This window comes from Aquarana catesbeiana, linkage group LG12, assembly GCF_042186555.1.
Source record: "Aquarana catesbeiana isolate 2022-GZ linkage group LG12, ASM4218655v1, whole genome shotgun sequence".
Taxonomy (NCBI): Eukaryota; Metazoa; Chordata; class Amphibia; order Anura; family Ranidae; genus Aquarana; species Aquarana catesbeiana.
In genome coordinates, this window is record NC_133335.1 from 8,108,161 (window position 1) to 8,127,537 (window position 19,377).

The 19,377-nt window shown below is 46.5% G+C and overlaps 1 protein-coding gene across 1 annotated transcript in view; it reads left to right on the plus strand.

Moving 5' to 3' along the window:
- Positions 1–1,659, plus strand: part of EYA2 (EYA transcriptional coactivator and phosphatase 2) — a gene marked incomplete in the record, with an annotated part of 119,458 nt that extends 117,799 nt beyond the window's left edge. Inside the window, 1 exon segment of the mRNA XM_073607201.1 lies at positions 960–1,659. Within this exon segment, the coding sequence (XP_073463302.1) occupies positions 960–1,040 (81 nt within the window).
- Positions 1,660–19,377: the final 17,718 nt, after the last annotated feature.

The following is a 19,377-nucleotide window of genomic DNA, read 5'->3' on the forward strand; positions in this document are numbered from 1 at the left end:
CTTCTTTGGGGCTCTACTATGCTGGCATGGGTAGGAAACAATCAGGGGGACTCAGGGAGATGGACCCCAAAGACTTCTATGGGGTTTTACTGCACAGGCAAGGGCAGAAAACAATCAGTGAGATTTAGGGAGATGGGCTCCAAGAGTTCTATGATGTTCTACTATACAGGCAAGGGCGGGAAACATTCGGTGAGATTTAGGGAGATGGGCCCCAAGAGTTCTATGAGGTTCTACTATGCAGGCATTGGTGGGAAACAATCGGGGAGATGGGCCCTGAAGACTTCTATGGGGTTCTACTGCACAGGCAAGGGCGGGAAACATTCGGTGAGATTTAGGGAGATGGGCCCCAAGAGTTCTATGAGGTTCTACTATGCAGGCATGGGCGGGAAACATTCGGGGAGATGGGCCCCGAAGACTTCTATGGGGTTCTACTGCACAGGCAAGAGCAGAAAACAATCAGTGAAATTTAAGGAGATGGGCCCCAAGAGTTCTATGAGGTTCTACTATGCAGGCACTGGTGGGAAACAATCGGGGAGATGGGCCCTGAAGACTTCTATGGGGTTCTACTGCACAGGCAAGGGCAGGAAACATTCAGGGAGATTTAGGGAGATGGGCCCCAAGAGTTCTATGAGGTTCTACTATGCAGGCATGGGCGGGAAACATTCGGGGAGATGGGCCCTGAAGACTTCTATGGGGTTCTACTGCACAGGCAAGGGTGGGAAACATTCAGGGAGATGGGCCCCCAAGACTTCTATGAGGTTCCACTGTGCAGGCACAGGCAGGGAACAATCAGTAAGACTCGGGGAGATGGGCCTCATAGACTTCTAAGGGGCTCTACTGCGCAGGCATGGGCAGGAAACAATCAAAGATCATTAATCATTTTTTTCCAAAATGTTTGGCTTTAAATGTGACTGTTTTCTGAATTCTCTGTGACCCGCGTTTCTCCTTTTCTGCCGCAGCACAACATGCCATTCTGGCGGATCTCTTGCCACGCTGACTTGGAGGCCTTAAGGCACGCCCTCGAGCTGGAGTACTTGTAGCGCCGGCCGCTCACCTACATCGGGCCGACCTTGGCTCATCCAGGAAAATCCGGGCTCGGACAAGAAGCCACCCGTAACAACACATCAGCAATCCAATGGACTGACAGCCCCGCCCAGGCGGAGCCCGCTACCTGGATCCCGCAGTCTGTTATTTAATAAGATGTTTATAGTGAAGCTCGGACTCGCGTCCGCCACGGGGACTGTGTAGAAGCACAAAGACTGAGTATGATTGGCCAGACGTACTCCAGGCCGCTCCACCACTCAAATCACTTACCGCTGGACTGAACTGTCTGAGTCCGACAGATTTTTTTTTTTTGTATTTTTGTCTAATTTATGGACTTGTCTCGTTTTTTTTTTTTTTTTTTTTCACTTCGCTCCTTTTACCTGTTTGAGGGGCGGGGAGGGTGTACATGGATCTTATTTAATAAATCTCTTCTTCGTGGCGATTGCGAGATTAGCCGCGTTGTGTACATTAGTTAATTCTATTGTATAGATGGGATGTGGACTCCGCATGTGTCTGCGCTGTGCCTTACGCCACCATCTCTGATTTTTATATATAAAAGCTGTATGTGGTCCGGCATTAAATAAAAACTACGTTTACATTTTGGGGAACATAAAATACTCTGTGTTGTCATAATCTTCTGGGTACAAAGGACTGTGATTCCGGACGGGGTAGAAGAGGATGGTGGGGGAGCAGAGGACTGGTTATAATAGGGAGAAGAGGACTGGTTATAATAGGGAGCAGAGGATCGGGTATAATAGGGAGCAGAGGACCGGGTATAATAGGGAGCAGAGGACCGGGTATAATAGGGTGCAGAGGACCGGTTATAATAGGGAGAAGAGGACTGGTTATAATAGGGAGCAGAGGACCGGTTATAATAGCGAGCAGAGGACCGGGTATAATAGGGAGCAGAGGACCGGTTATAATAGGGAGCAGAGGACCGGGTATAATAGGGAGCAGAGGACCGGGTATAATAGGGAGCAGAGGACCGGGTATAATAGGGAGCAGAGGACCGGTTATAATAGGGAGCAGAGGACCGGGTATAATAGGGAGCAGAGGACCGGGTATAATAGGGAGCAGAGGACCGGGTATAATAGGGAGCAGAGGACCGGGTATAATAGGGAGCAGAGGACCGGTTATAATAGGGAGCAGAGGACCGGGTATAATGGGGAGCAGAGGACCGGGTATAATGGGGAGCAGAGGACCGGGTATAATAGGGAGCAGAGGACCGGTTATAATAGGGAGCAGAGGACCGGTTATAATAGGGAGCAGAGGACCGGGTATAATAGGGAGCAGAGGACCGGGTATAATAGGGAGCAGAGGACCGGTTATAATAGGGAGCAGAGGATCGGTTATAAGATGGAGCAGAGGACCGGGTATAATAGGGAGCAGAGGACCGGGTATAATAGGGAGCAGAGGACCGGGTATAACAGGGAGCAGAGGACCGGGTATAATAGGGAGCAGAGGACCGGGTATAATAGGGAGCAGAGGACCGGTTATAATAGGGAGCAGAGGACTGGGGATAAAAGGAAGCAGAGGACTGGGTATAATAGAGAGCAGAGGACCGGGTATAATAGGGAGCAGAGGACCGGGTATAATAGGGAGCAGAGGACCGGGTATAATAGGGAGCAGAGGACCGGGTATTATAGGGAGCAGAGGACCGGGTATAATAGGGAGCAGAGGACCGGGTATAATAGGGAGCAGAGGACCGGGTATAATAGGGAGCAGAGGACCGGTTATAATAGGGAGCAGAGGACCGGTTATAATAGGGAGCAGAGGACCGGGTATAATAGGGAGCAGAGGACCGGTTATAATAGGGAGCAGAGGACCGGTTATAATAGGGAGCAGAGGACCGGTTATAATAGGGAGCAGAGGACCGGTTATAATAGGGAGCAGAGGATCGGTTATAATAGGGAGCAGAGGACCGGTTATAAGATGGAGCAGAGGACCGGGTATAATAGGGAGCAGAGGACCGGGTATAATAGGGAGCAGAGGACCGGGTATAATAGGGAGCAGAGGACCGGGTATAATAGGGAGCAGAGGACCGGTTATAATAGGGAGCAGAGGACTGGGGATAAAAGGAAGCAGAGGACTGGGTATAATAGAGAGCAGAGGACCGGGTATAATAGGGAGCAGAGGACCGGGTATAATAGGGAGCAGAGGACCGGGTATAATAGGGAGCAGAGGACCGGGTATTATAGGGAGCAGAGGACCGGGTATAATAGGGAGCAGAGGACCGGGTATAATAGGGAGCAGAGGACCGGGTATAATAGGGAGCAGAGGACCGGTTATAATAGGGAGCAGAGGACCGGGTATAATAGGGAGCAGAGGACCGGTTATAAGAGGGAGCAGAGGACCGGTTATAATAGGGAGCAGAGGACCGGTTATAAGAGGGAGCAGAGGACCGGTTATAAGAGGGAGCAGAGGACCGGTTATAAGAGGGAGCAGAGGACCGGTTATAAGAGGGAGCAGAGGACCGGTTATAAGAGGGAGCAGAGGACCGGTTATAAGAGGGAGCAGAGGACCGGTTATAAGAGGGAGCAGAGGACCGGTTATAAGAGGGAGCAGAGGACCGGGGATAAGAGGGAGCAGAGGACCGGTTATAAGAGGGAGCAGAGGACCGGTTATAAGAGGGAGCAGAGGACTGGGGATAAGAGGGAGCAGAGGACCGGTTATAAGAGGGAGCAGAGGACCGGGTATAAGAGGGAGCAGAGGACCGGTTATAAGAGGGAGCAGAGGACCGGTTATAAGAGGGAGCAGAGGACCGGTTATAAGAGGGAGCAGAGGACTGGGGATAAGAGGGAGCAGAGGACCGGTTATAAGAGGGAGCAGAGGACCGGGTATAAGAGGGAGCAGAGGACCGGTTATAAGAGGGAGCAGAGGACCGGTTATAAGAGGGAGCAGAGGACTGGGGATAAGAGGGAGCAGAAGACCGGTTATAAGAGGGAGCAGAGGACCGGTTATAAGAGGGAGCAGAGGACCGGTTATAAGAGGGAGCAGAGGACCGGTTATAAGAGGGAGCAGAGGACCGGTTATAAGAGGGAGCAGAGGACTGGGGATAAGAGGGAGCAGAGGACCGGTTATAAGAGGGAGCAGAGGACCGGTTATAAGAGGGAGCAGAGGACCGGTTATAAGAGGGAGCAGAGGACTGGGGATAAGAGGGAGCAGAGGACCGGTTATAAGAGGGAGCAGAGGACTGGTTATTAATGGGGGGGAGAGGACTAGATACAGTGAGGGAAAAAAGTATTTGATCCCCCTGCTGATTTTCTACGTTCGCCAACTGACAAAGAAATGATCAGTCTATAATTTTAATAGTCGGTTTATTTTAAAGGTGAGAGACCGAATAACCACAAACATATCCAGCAAAACGCATTTCAAAAAAGTTATAAATTGATTTGCATTTTGATGAGTGAAATAAGTATTTGATCCCCTATCAATCAGCAAGATTTCTGGCTCCCAGGTGTCTTCAATACAAGTAACGAGCTGAGATTAGGAGGACTCTCCAGTTACCTGTATAAAAGACACCTGTCCACAGAATCAATCAGATTCCAATCTCTCCACCATGGCCAAGAACAAAGAGCTGTCCAAGGCTGTCAGGGACAAGATTGTAGACCTACATAAGGCTGGAATGGGCTACAAGACCCTCGCCAAGCAGCTTGGTGAGAGGGTGACAACAGTTGGTGCGATTATTCACAAATGGAAAAAACACAAAATAACAGTCAATCTCCCTCGGTCTGGGGCTCCATACAAGATCTCATCTCGTGGAGTTCCAATGATCATGAGAATGGTGAGGAATCAGCCCAGAACTACACGGGAGAATCTTATCGATGATCTCAGTTGGGACCATAGTCACCAAGAAAACAATCAGTAACACACTACGCCACGAAGGACTGAAATCCTACAGTGCCCGCAAGGTCCCCCTGCTCAGGAAAACTCATGTACAGGTCCGTCTGAAGTTTGCTAATGAACATCTGAATGATTCAGAGGAGAACTGGGTGAAAGTGTTGAGGTCAGATGAGACCAAAATCGAGGTCTTTGGCATCAACTCAACTTGCCGTGTTTGGAGAAGGAGGAATGCTGCCTATGACCCCAAGAACACCATCCCCACCATCATACATGGAGGTGGAAACATTATGCTTTGGGGGTGATTTAGCTAAGGGGACAGGACAACGTCACCGCATCAAAGGGACGATGGACGGGGCCATTTGCCATCAAATCTTGGGTGAGACCCTCCGTCCCTCAGCCAGGGCATTGAAAATGGGTCGTGGATGGGTATTCCAGCCTGACAATGACCCAAAACACACGGCCAAGGCAACAAAGGAGTGGTTCAAGAAGAAGCACATTAAGGTCCTGGAGTGGCCTAGCCAGTCTTCTGACCTTAATCCTATAGAAAATATGTGGAGGGAGCTGAAGGTTCGAGTCACCAAACGTCAGCCTCAAAACCACATTGACTTGGAGAGGATCTGCAAAGAGGAGTGGGATAAAACCCCTCCTAAAATGTGTGCAAACCTGGTGGCCAACTACAAGAAACGTCTGACCTCTGTGATTGCCAACAAGGGTTTCTCCACCAAGTACTAAGTCAAAGGGGTCAAATACTCATTTCACTCATTACATTGCAAATTATTTTATAACTTTTTTGAAATGCGTTTTTCTGGATATTTTTGTTGTTATTCTGTCTATCACTGTTATAATAAACCGACCATTAACCACTTGCCACCCGCCCTATTACAAAATGACGGCGGCAAAGTGGTTTGATATTCCTGACCGGACGTCATATGATGTGATCAGGAATATCGAGCCGCTGCACGCCCCCGAGGGCGCGCATCGCGGCGATCATTGTTGCGGGGTGTCAGTCTGACACGCCGCAACACCGATCTAGGTAAAGAGTCTCTGATGGAGACTCTTTACCACGTGATCAGTCGTGTCCAATCACGGCTGATCACGATGTAAATAGGAAGAGCCGGTAATCGGCTTTTCCTCACTCGCGTCTGACAGACACGAGTAGAGGAGAGCCGATCGGCTGCTCTCCTGACAAGGGGGAGTCTGTGCTGATTGTTTATCAGCACAGCCCCCCCTCGGATCCCACCCAGGACCACCAGGGAAGCCGCCCAGGACCACCAGGGAAGCTGCCCAGGACCACCAGGGAAGCTGCCCAGGACCACCAGGGAAGCCATCCACACTGGACCACCAGGTATGCCCCTAGACCCCCAGGGAAATACCACTATGTGCCCAAGCAGCTGCCAATCTGTGCCCAGGCAGCTGCCAATCAGTACCCACTCCAATGCCTACCACTGCCAGTGCCACCAGGGATGCCTATCAGTGCCTCATATCAGTGCCGCGTATCAGTGCCCATCAGTGCCACGTATCAGTGCCTATCAGTGCCACCCTATCAGTGCCCAGCAGTGCCGCCTTTCAGTGCCACCCAGTGCCGCCTATCAATGCCCATCAGTGCTGCCTACCAGTGCCCATCAGTGCCGCATATCAGTGCCCATCGTCAGTGCCCACTCATTGGTGCCACCTCATCGTTGCCGCCGTATCAGTGCCTGTCAGTGCCGCCTTATCAGTGCCCATCAGTGAAAGAGAAAACATACTTATTTACAAACATTTTTAACAGAAACAAAAGCAAAACTTTTATTTTTTTCAAAATTTTCGGTCTTTTTTTATTTGTTTAGCAAAAAATAAAAACCGCAGAAGTGATGAAATACCACCAAAAGAAAGCTCTATTTGTGGGAACAAAATGATAAAAATTTAGTTTGGGTACAGTGTAGCATGACCGCGCAATCGTCATTCAAACTGCGACAGAACTGAAAGCTGAAAATTGGTCTGGGCAGGAGGGTGTCTAAGTGCCCGGTATTGAAGTGGTTAAAATTATAGACTGACCATTTCTTTGTCAGTGGGCAAATGTATAACATCAGCAGTGGGTCAAATACTTTTTCCCTCACTATATAATAGGGAGCAGAGGACTAGGTATAATAGGGAGCAGAGGACATTATTAATGGGGTGCAGAGGACTTAGTATAATAGGGAGCAGAGGACATTACTAATGGGGTGCAGAGGACTGGGTATAATAGGGTGCAGAGGACATTATTAATGGGGTGCAGAGGACTTAGTATAATAGGGAGCAGAGGACATTACTAATGGGGTGCAGAGGACTGGGTATAATAGGGTGCAGAGGACATTATTAATGGGGTGCAGAGGACTGGGTATAATAGGGAGCAGAGGAGAACTTAGTATAATAGGGAGCAGAGGACATTATTAATGGGGTGCAGAGGACTGGGTATAACAGAGAGCAGAGGACTGGTTATTAATAGGGTGCAAAAGGACTGGATATTATTAGGGAGCAGAGGACTGGTTATTAACGGGGTGCAGAGGACTGGGTATAATAAGGAGCAGAGGATGTTATTAATGGGGTGCAGAGGACTGGGTATAACAGAGAGCAGAGGACTGGTTATTCATGGGGAGCAGAGGACTAGATATAATGGGGTGTATAGGCTTGAGTATAATGACATGCATAAGACTAGGTATAATGGACTAGACTATAGGGCTGCAGAGGATTCGCTATAATGGGGTGCAGAGGACTGGGGATAACAAGGGAGCAGAGGGCTGGTTATTAATGGGGTGCATAGGACTAGATATAATGGGGTGCATAGGTTTGGGTATAATGGGGCTGCAGGTGATTCGCAATGATGAGGTGCAAAGGACTGGGTATAATGGGGTGCAAAGAATTTGCTATAATGTGGTGCAGATGACTGGGTCTTATATAGAACACAGAAGATTAGGTATATTGGGACACAGAGGACTAGGCAATAATAATATAATGTGATGCATAGGGCTTGGTGTAATGTGTTGGTGAGGATTAGGTATAATGGGTTGCAAAGGACTGGGTTTAGTGGGAGCAGAGGACTTGTTATAATGGGACATGGAGGACTGGTATAATGGGGTGCAGAGGACTCAGTATAACTGCAAGCAAAAAATTGGATATTATAGGGTGCAGAGGACTGAGTATATTATGTTCTATTCTGTAGCTTTATCAGTGTGTTGTTTTGTTCCATCTCCTACAAGAACGCTGGTCAGCTGCTCCTAGCAGGAACTGGTCTAAGGCTTTATCATCCTGAAAGCGGACGACCAGCTGGTCTGGCTTTCCTTGAACGATCGGTGCCGGCAAAAGTGGTTATTGTTTTCTGCCAGTGGGGAAGGCTCCCCGCACAGCGGGAGGGATTCCCCCATCCACATCGAATGTGTGGATGGGGGAATCGGCTTATTTTTATTTTTTTAACAAAAACAATGAATCATCTATGGCCTACCTCAGCCACTTTTAAGATGAGGGTCACTAGTTGAGGTGACCCTGCATTTATTGTACTTAAAAACTACAATAGGACCTTTAAGCATACATAATTGGATGTGCTACACCCCCACCTTCAGTGAATGTCCCCATTGGTATTAGCACCCCAATATTTACATGGACCAACCGTGACTGTTTACTGAATGTCAGGATTGACATTTGTCACCATGGCTGCCCAAGACTACTGAAATAAACTAGAGCCAACACTGATATTCAAACCCAGGTCTCTAGAACAATACAAGGGCCATATTGAGGAACATATCAGTGAGCCACAAGCCGGTTGGTCAGCTCCCAGCAGGTTTCTAGTCTACAGCTTTAGTTATGGGTGTTGTCTTTGTCATCCTAAAAAATGAGAAGGAATCTATAGGTTGTTGAGCTGAGGTGAATAGCTCGGTGGATAAGAACAGTGACCAGGGCGGTGTAGACCCGAGTTCGAATCTCTGAGTGGATTGGGCAGATGTACATGGCTCAGAGAATGAGAACGTGACCAAGGGTGTGGAAAACCAAGCTGGACTCCCTGAGTGATCTGAGCAGAAATAACTCAGAGGATGGTGATGGAAGGGCACGAACTCCAGCTTGCATCTGAGTGAATTGGGTGGCAATAATTCACACAGAGCAGTGAAGGAAGCCTCATAGACCACATGTTCAAATCCCTGAGTAAAAGCTTGGAGGTCATGGACAACCCACCAGTCTGCTCCAGTCCCAGGTCCCCACAGGCCTGTAACATGTGTGGGCATCACATTAGGTTGTGGAAACCCTGCCTCTTCGGTCCACAGTCTGTGACATCACTGCAACATATATAATTAGAACAGGCTGTCTTACCAGGGCAGCCTATCCCAAAAGCAGGGACTTAGTGTTTTTTAGCCCACCCCAGGTACTGCATAGTACCTGAAACCTCTACTGGTGGGACAGGATAGAGGGGGCTTGAAACATTCCCCACTACCCTGTTCCACCAACAGGGGGTTCAGGCACTGCACAGCACCTGGGACACACCAACCTCCACCAGAGGGATTTGAACTCATGACTCCACCAGACAAGTCTGAGTCCTTACTCAGTGAGCCATCACCTGCACTCAGACACCAAGGTGTTCGTTCTCCTAGTTCAAGTATCAACCTGCTGCAAATAAATAAAGATACACCAAGCCTTGAACCTGCAGCTCTAAAGTCTACACTGGGTTGCTAGCTACAAACCCTCAGAGGCACCCACCAGGTTGGTGGAACTGCTTGGTTCAGATAGTTATGAATATGAACTGCCCTACATAATACAAGGGCAATAAATAACTGCCTGCACCGGGATTCGATCACACATCTCCAAAACTTTTGACAGAACATAGATGCACCAACTACCTGAGCCATAAGGCAGGTCAAGCAGCTGATAATTTTTTTCCTCATATTTATAGTTACTATACATTGAGCACTAGCCAAAGAAAAGAAAAATATTCTAAGTCCCCTTATCCAATATAGAGCTAAAGTATTCTAAGTCCCACCGGTTAGAATAGATGAATTCCCTTACCGGAATTAGAGAAAACTAATGCCTCATACCCAGGATCGGATTTTCGGCAGGGAATTGTGTGACTGACGACAGACTGTTGGCCCAAAATCCGACCGTTAGTACGCTCCATCAGACAATTGTTGTCCAACTTTCAGCCAACAAATGTTGGATGGCAGGCTAGTAAATTTTCGGTGGACAATGGTCTGTTGTCAGATTTTCGTATTGTCTGTATACTAGTCCGTCACACAAAAGTCCAAAGTACAAACACGCATGCTCGGAATCAATGTTCACCAAATACGACCTTAGGAGAAGGGGCCCAAAGGGTGACGCTCAAGATCTGAAATTCCACGTAGTACGTCACTACGTTCGTGTTTGTTGGCCGACAATTGTGTACCGTTTGTATGCTAGACAAGTTCCTGGCACACGCCCTTCGGACAAAAGTCTGACGCTCTGTTGGCCAACAATCGGACCGTGTGTACGAGGCTATAGTCTAAGCCCCACCAGCCAAAACAGATGAAAAGTATTCAATCAAAATGAAAAAAAAAAAAGTAGGAAGAAGAGAACCCCCCACTGCAACTGAGAGATGGCAGTAGCTTAGTGGATAAGAGCTCTGTCTGGCAAAAAAATAAAAAAAAAAAAAAAACAACAACAGACACGAGATCAAGTCCCAGAACAGAGTGCTTCACTTTTCATAGCCCAGAACCAATGTTAATGCAGTAAACTTTTAGTCTGCTGCCCTGTTGAGTAACTTTTTTTTTAATCAAAAAAAGTGTACAGATATCCTAAGTCCCAACATTATTATTATTATTATTATTCAGGATTTATATAGCGCCAACAGTTTACGCAGCGCTTTACAATATAAAAGGGAGACAATACAGTTATAATACAATACAATAGGATTAAGAGGGCCCTGCTCAGAAGAGCTTACAATCATTCAAAAATTTTCTAAGTCCAGCCCTTGAAAATAGAGGGAAATGCTCCAAGTCTCACCATCCTAAATAGGGGAAAAAAATCCAAGTCCCACCACCCAAAACAGAGAAAAATATTCTAAGTCCACTGCCCTGCCGGGTAAGTTTATATTTTTAATGTTCCATCATCCAAAATAAAGAAAAAAATATTTAAAGTTGATCCAGGCAAAACAGACCTGAGATCAAATCCCAGAATGGGCCCTCATAGCCCAGGATCAATGACTGAACACCCCGCTGGGATGAGTCCACTTATATTTTTGAAATCCATTTATGTTTTTTAAGTCCCACCATCCAAAATAGAGGAAAACATTCCAAATCCCACCATCTAAAATAAAGGAAATCTTTCCAAGCCCCACCATTCAAAATAGAGGAAAACCTTCCAACTCCACCATTCAAAATAGAGGAAAACATTCCAAGTCCCAGCATCCAAAATAGAAGAAAGTATTCCAAGTCCCACCATCCAAAATAGAGGAAAGCTTTCTAAGTCCCACCATCCAAAATAGAGGAAAGCTTTCCAAGTCCCACCATCCAAAATAGGGGAAAACCTTCCAAGTCCCACCATTCAAAATAGAGGAAAACATTCCAAGTCCCACCATCCAAAATAGAGGAAAACATTCCAAATCCCACCAGCTAAAATAAAGGAAATCTTTCCAAGTCTCACCATCCAAAATAGAGGAAACTCTTCCAAGCCCCACCATCCAAAATAGAGGAAAGCTTTCCAAGTCCCACCATCCAAAATAGAGGAAAGCTTTCCAAGTCCCACCATCCAAAATAGAGGAAACTCTTCCAAGTCCCACCATCCAAAATAGAAAGGTTTCCAAGTCTCAATATCCAAAATAGAGGAAAACATTCCAAGTTCCACAATCCACAATAGAGGAAAGCTTTCCAAGTCTCACCATCCAAAATAGAGGAAACTCTTCCAAGCCCCACCATCCAAAATAGAGGAAAGCATCCCAAGTCCCACCATCCAAAAATAGAGGAAAGCTTTCCCAAGTCCCACCATCCAAAATAGAGGAAAGCTTTCCCAAGTCCCACCATCCAAAATACAGAAAATATATTCTAGGTCTACTGCCCTGTCAAGTAAGTTTATATTTTTAAAGTCCCATCATCCAAAATGATGGATGTGAGGTGTAAGCACTAACTGTTATTCACCAGAGTTCCTGAAGGTGGATATAGGTTTTTATGCATGTTAGTACCAGGATACCCCCCCTAGGAGGTGAGCAAGCCAGGGCCCAGGAGCAGATATAACAGGTAGGGATCAAGCAGAAGCGGAATCAGTAAACAAGTCAAAGGTCGGTAACAAGTGGTTGCAGGTTGGGATGAAGAGGAAGCGTGGTCAAGGAACAAGGTCAGTAACGAATGGTAGTGGAGATAAGGACACCTGCAAAGGAGCAAGATATCGGCTGGAGAAAGCACGATATTCTGGCAAACAGGGGCTTGCTGCTTTGGGGCCCCACAAGAATGACTGGGCCAGGGGCTGCTGCCCCATTTGCCCCATGTTAAAGACAGCCCTGCAGCTAAAGGATTCAAACTCAGGTCTTTTTTATTGTCACTCACTGCTATGTCTCAATCATGGAGGTGCCCCACTTCAGGACTGAACAGACAGATTTATAACTGAATCACTGTAGGACCACCCCTGGGCTTTCACCATGAGCCATCATCTACTGAGCTAAGTCGCAATTGTAAAGGTCCTCCTCCTATTTCAGAAAAAAAATGTACAAAACAAAGTGCAAAATACAAAAACTAGACATTATCCCAGAACAGAAGAGTTCTTCAAACTGTTGGTGCTATATAAATCCTATATTATAGTACTACTACTACTACTACTACTAATAATATCATCATCAGTTCTACTAAACACAAGGGGAATGAATTTAAGGCAGCACCAGGAATAAGACTCCAGACTGAGGCCCACTTCCTAGGGTCAGTCTGTAGTTCTGGTTAGCGAGGACTGGTACAATACAAAGTAGCCTGGAAGGTCTCAGAGATTCCCATCTCTAAGGTGTATCTGGCCCCCCTCCTGTATAATGACAGCCTGGGAAGGTATGTGGTAAGGTCGCAGACAGGTGCTCTATGACCCTGGGCAGCCTATGCAGAAGTTACGTCCTATGGCTCCAGGCCCAGCTCAGGTGAGACAGATATTTCTCAATCTGACACCCTCCTGCTTGACACCCTCCAGCCAGGAGGTTACAAGGACTGGCAGGTCAAAGCTGCTGACAGGGATCCATCACTACAATACCCAACCAAACATCTGACAGCTGTGGGAAGAAAAGAGCCACGTTGGAACGCATACCCCAAGGCCACCTGGCTCCTCACCACTATGGGAATCTAGAACTCAGTTTAGACACGTTACATTGTGACCTGCTGTGACCCCGTGACCAGCCAACACTGAGGGCGACATGCAGCCCATAACAACTAATATATTATTGATTTCAGGATAAGCAAAAGGGAGAGAAACATAAATGAGATCTTCACCCAAAGATGTCAGGGACACATTGAAATATGGGGGACATTTTATGGGGGACATGGGGCATCTGGAGGATTGCGGGAAGTGGTTGATTGATAGGATTGCTGAAAACAGATGAGACAGTTATATCCCCTCAGATACGGCCGACCTCCCGGGGGGGTTCTCACACATCACTGTCTCTAGAGATTGCAGGGAATAAAGCCAAAACCATCCAGCAGGAGAGAACGCTCTATGGATAGCGAGAGAGGAAAACATTCAGAGAGACACAAGATGACAGACGTAACCAACTCCTCCAATACCTGCTCCCAAGAACTGACCCTCACATAACTGGGGTACCTGAGGACTGACTCTCATACACCTGAAACGCCCAGGGACTGACCCTCACATATCTTGAGTACCCAGGAACTGACCCTCACATAACTGGGGTACCCAAGAACTGACCCTGATATACCTGAAGTACCCAGGGACTGACCCTCACATACCTGGAGCACCCAAGAACTGACCCTCACATACCCGAAGTACCCAGGGACTGACCCTCACATACCCGAAGTACCCAGGGACTGACCCCCACATACCTGGAGTACCCAGGGTCTGCCCCTCACATATCTTGAGTACCCAGAAACTGACCCTCACATAACTGGGGTACCTGAGGACTGACCCTCACACACCTGGAGTACCCAGGGTCTGACCCTCACATACCTGGAGTACCCAGGGTCTTACCCTCACATATCTTGAGTACCCAGAAACTAACCCTCACATAACTGGGGTACCTGAGGACTGACCCTCACACACCTGGAGAACCCAGGGATTGACCCTCACACACCTGGAGTACCCAGGGACTGACCCTCACATATCTTGAGCACCCAGAAACTGACCCTCACATATCTTGACTACCCAGGAACTGACCCTCACATAACTGGGGTACCTGGGGACTGACCCTCACACACATGGAGAACCCAGGGACTGACCCGTACATACCTTGAGTACCATAGGTGTGCACAGCCTATTGCATTAGGGTGTGCACCCCAAATGTATTAAAACATGGACAGTGTTAGTAGAGCAGTGGATGGTGTCAGTAGACCATTGGACTTGTCAGTAGGGCAGTGGATGGTGTCAGTAGTTTTTTAATTTTTACTTCCTTTATTAATGTATTATTTTTGACAATTTTTTAGGAGCCATGTTGGGGGGCTTTGGTGAAATATCAGCAGGGGGAATCTGCGCCGCACAGGGTGATTAGGGTGTGCCCAGGCACACCCGGCACACCCCCTGCGCATGCCTATGTTGAGTACCCAGGAACTGACCCTCACACACTTGGACCACCCAGGGACTGACCCTCACACACCTGGTGTACCCAGGGACTCACCCTCACACACCTGGAGTACCCAGGGACTGACCCTCACACATCTGGAGGACCCAGGGACTGACCCTCACACACCTGGTGTACCCAGGGACTGACCCTCACATACCTGGTGTACCCAGGGACTGACCCTCATATATCTGGAGTACCCAGGGACTGACCCTCACACACCTGGAGTACCCAGGGACTGACCCTCACATACCCGGAGGACCCAGGGACTGACCCTCACACACCTGGAGCACCCAGGAACTAACTCTCGCATACCTGGAGTACCCAGGGACTGACCCTCACATACCTGGAGCACCCAGGGACTGACCCTCACATACCTGGAGCACCCAGGGACTGACCCTCACATACCTGGAGGATCCAGGGACTGACCCTCACATAACTGGGGTACCTGAGGACTGACCCTCACATACCTGGAGCACCCAGGGACTGACCCTCACATACCTGGAGCACCCAGGGACTGACCCTCACACACCTGGAGGATCCAGGGACTGACCCTCACATACCTGGAGGATCCAGGGACTGACCCTCACATACCTAGAGCACCCAGTGACTGACCCTTGCATACCTGGTACACCCAGGGACTGACCCTCGCATACCTGGTGTACCCAGGGACTGACCCTCACACATCTGGAGGACTGATACTCACAGATCCAGAACTAGCCTGGAACCCTCCTGTAAATCTAGTTTATGGTGGCTCCAATTATGACATTTTGGTAGATTATACAGAGTTTTCCATCAATGATGCTCTGCAGAGTTTATTAACTGCAAACCTATTTCAAGAGGTAAAAAGGGCCACTTACCTGGCACATATTCAGGGTATCTTTTTCAAGTATAGGGAAATGAAGACAGGACAGTAAATACAGTGTGAATCTATGAGCAGAGGCTGGAAATAGGGAATACTGTGTGTAGTAATGACAGCCTGGTCTAGGTCTCCCTCTGCTGGTCAGTATTGATAACTACACACATACTGTTTTGGTAGTGATTCTAAAGAGAAAGACCTGAATGAAAACATAAAATCAATTATTTAAATCAGATATTCAGCAATTATCTCTAGCAAGTACTCCGTGTTCGATAAAGAACCTTTCTGCTGCGTTCAATTGCGCTACTTTACCTGGTAATTGCGCCGTCATGCAACACTGTACCCAAAAGAAATGTAAATGATTTTTTTTTTCACACAGATAGAGCTTTCTTTTGATGGTAATTGATCCCCACTGTTTATTTTTTTTTTGCAATATAAACGAAAAAAAAAAAAGAGAAAAATTTTGGGGGAAAAAAATTATATTTTCTACTTTTGGATTTAAAAAATATCCAATAAAATAAAATTATTTGGCTACATGTCTTTGGTAAAAAAAAAAAAAAAAAAGAAAAAGAAAAAAAAATTACAATAAGTGTATAATGATTGATTTGTGTAAAAGTTATAGCGTCTACATATCTATATATCTGAAAATTGATCAATCTTGATGTACCGACAGCCTGTTTTATTTCTTGAGGCCCTTAAAATACCAGGACAGTACATATACCCCCCCCCCCCCCCCCAAATTGTTTTTTTTCTTAGTTTCTGTCAGTAAATTTTGTAAATAATTAAGTTTTCTCCTTCACTGATGGGCACTGATAGGTGGCACTTATGAGGAAGCACTAATATGCCGCACTGATGGGCACTGATAGGTGGCACTTATGAGGAGGCACTAATATGCCGCACTGATGGGCACTGATAGGTGGCACTGATGGGTGGGGCGGCCGTTCAGGGTGTGCGCCATCATATGACGTCCCCCCAGAACGAGAGCCGTATACCGTCCCTCCGTCATTTGGCGGTGGGCGTGCAGCAACTGGTTAAAGGGACACTGACTGGTGATAGTATGTTAACCACTTCAACCCCGGAAGATCTGGTTGCTCAATGACCAGGCCATTTTTTTTGCGATACGGCACTGAGTCGTGACAATTGCGCTGTTTTGCGACGTTGTACCCAAACAAAATTGACGTGCTTTTTTTCCCACAAGTAGAGCTTTCTATTGGTGGTATTTGATCGCCTCTGCGGTTTTTATTTTTTTGCGCTATAAACAAAAGAAGAGCGACAATTTTGAAAAAAGCACAATCATTTGTACTTTTCGCTGTAATAAATATCCCCAATTTTTTTTTAAAAAAGCACATTTTTTTTCCTCAGTTTAGGCCGATATGTATTCTTCTACATATTTTTGGTAATAAAAATCACAATAAGCGTATATTGATTGGTTTGCACAAAAGTTATAGCGTCTACAAAATAGGGAAAAGGTTTATGGCATTTTAATTTTTTTTATTTTTTTATTTTTTACTAGTAATGGCGTTGATCTGCGACTTTTATCGGGCCTGCACATTATGGCGGACACATCGGATACTTTTGACACATTTTTGGGACCATTGATATTTATACAGCAATCAGTGCTATAAAAATGCACTGATTACTGTGTAAATGTTACTGGCAGGGAAAGTGGTTAACACTAGGGGGCGATCAAAGGGTTAACTGTGTTCCCTAGGGAGTGATTCTAACTGTGGGGGGAGGGGATTGACTGGGTGAGGAGACCGATCGTTGTTCATACTTAGTATAAACAACAGATCGGTCTCCTCTCCCCTGACAGCACGGAGATCTGTCTGTTTACATTGACAGATCTCCGTTCTGTCTCTTTGTGGAGCGATCGCGGGTACCCGGCAGTCATCGCGACCGCCGGGCACGCACATCGGCTCCAGTGGCGCGCACGCACCCCCCCCCCAGTGGTCAAGAAGCAAACCGACCTACAGTTACGTCGGTTCGCCCAGGGGAGCCAACCTGCCGTAGTACAACTGCAGCGGCTGGTCGGGAAGGGGTTAAAGAAAAAAAAAATTATTCAATTTTAAAAAAAAAATTATGTTTTTAAACTTTTTTTTTTTCATTTTTTACTATATACTGTATATATATATATATATATATATATATATATATATATATATATACACATACACACACACACATATATATATACATATACACATACACACACACAAAGTTGTGCTCATAAGTTTACATACCCTGGCTGAATTTATGATTTCTTGGCCATTTTTCAGAGAATATGAATGATAGATAACACAAAAACTTTTCTTTCACTCATGGTTAGTGTTTGGCTGAAGCCATTTATTGTCAATCAACCGGCTTTACTCTTTTTAAATCATAAAGACAACAGAAATCACCCAAATGACCCTGATCAAAAGTTTACATACCCTGGAATGTTTGGCCTTGGTACAGAAGGTGGCACACACAGGTTAAAATGGCAATTAAAGGTTAATTTCCCACATTTGTGGCTTTTTAAATCACAATTAGTGTCTGTGTATAAATAGTCAATGAGTTTGTTAGCTCTCACATGGATGCACCAAGCAGGCTAGACACTGTGCCACGAGGAGGTAGAAAAGAACAGTCAAAAGACCTGCGTAACAAGGTAATGAAACTTTACAAAGATGGAAAAGGATATAAAAAGATATCCAAAGCTTGGAATATGCCAGTCATTGCTGTTTAATCATTTATTAAGAAGTGGAAAATTCTGGGCTCTTTTGATACCAAGCCAAGGTCAGGTAGCCCAAGAAAGACTGAAGCCACAACTGGCCGAAGAATTGCTCAGGATACCCCACAGGTAACCTCAGGAGAAATACAGGCAGCTCCCAAAAAAAGACGGCGTGGTTGTTTTTAAGGAGCACAATTCAAGGATACTTGAACAAAAAAGAGCTGCATGGTTGAGCTGCCAGAAGGAAGTCTTTACTGCGCCAATGCCACAAAAAAAGCCCAATGAGGCATGTCTAGGTGTTGTTGGGCATATTGTAACCAGGCTTTTTTGTGGAACTTATACAGTAAAGGCTTCTTTCTGGTAACTTGACCATGCAGCTCTTTTTTGTTGAAGTATCATCGTATTACGCTCCTTAAGAACAACCACACCCATCTTTTTCCAGAGCAGCCTGTATTTTTCCTGAGTTTACCTGTGGGGTTTTCTTTATATCCCGAACAATTCCTGTGGCAGTTGTGGCTGAAATCTTTCTTGATCTACCTGACCTTGGCTTTGTATTAAGAGATCCCCAAATTTTCCACTTCTTATTAAGTGATTGAACAGTACTGTCTGGCATATTCAAGGCTTTGGATATCTTTTTATATCCTTTTCTATCTTTGTAAAGTTTCATTACCTTGTTACGCAGGTCTCCTGACTGTTCTTTTCTACCTCCTCATGGCTCAGTGTCTAGCAGGGGCGGATCCAGAGTCTAGTCTTGGGAGGGGCACTGCCAGAAAATACATTTTTTTGTGGGCAATTTATCGAGGAAATGGCTGGTGTTGGTGCTTCAATTATCCCAGCACCATGGTTGTTATTTCTATTAATATATTGTAATATAAAATTTAATGGTTCAGCTCACCATAATGCAGAATCAGTGGGAGCCCTGAGCGTGTCACTTGCCACCGTTGCCTGCCACACATTGCGGATTATCACTTGCCACGTCACCTGCCACACATTGCAGATTGTCACTTGCCTGCCACCAGATTCAGATTGTCACCTGCCACATGTTGCGGATTGTCACTTGCCCCGTCACCTGCCACACATTGCAGATTGTCACTTGCCACGTTACCAGCCACACATTGCAGATTGTCACTTGCCACGTCACCGGCCACACATTGCGGATTGTCACTTGCCACGTCACCTGCCACCAGATGCGGATTG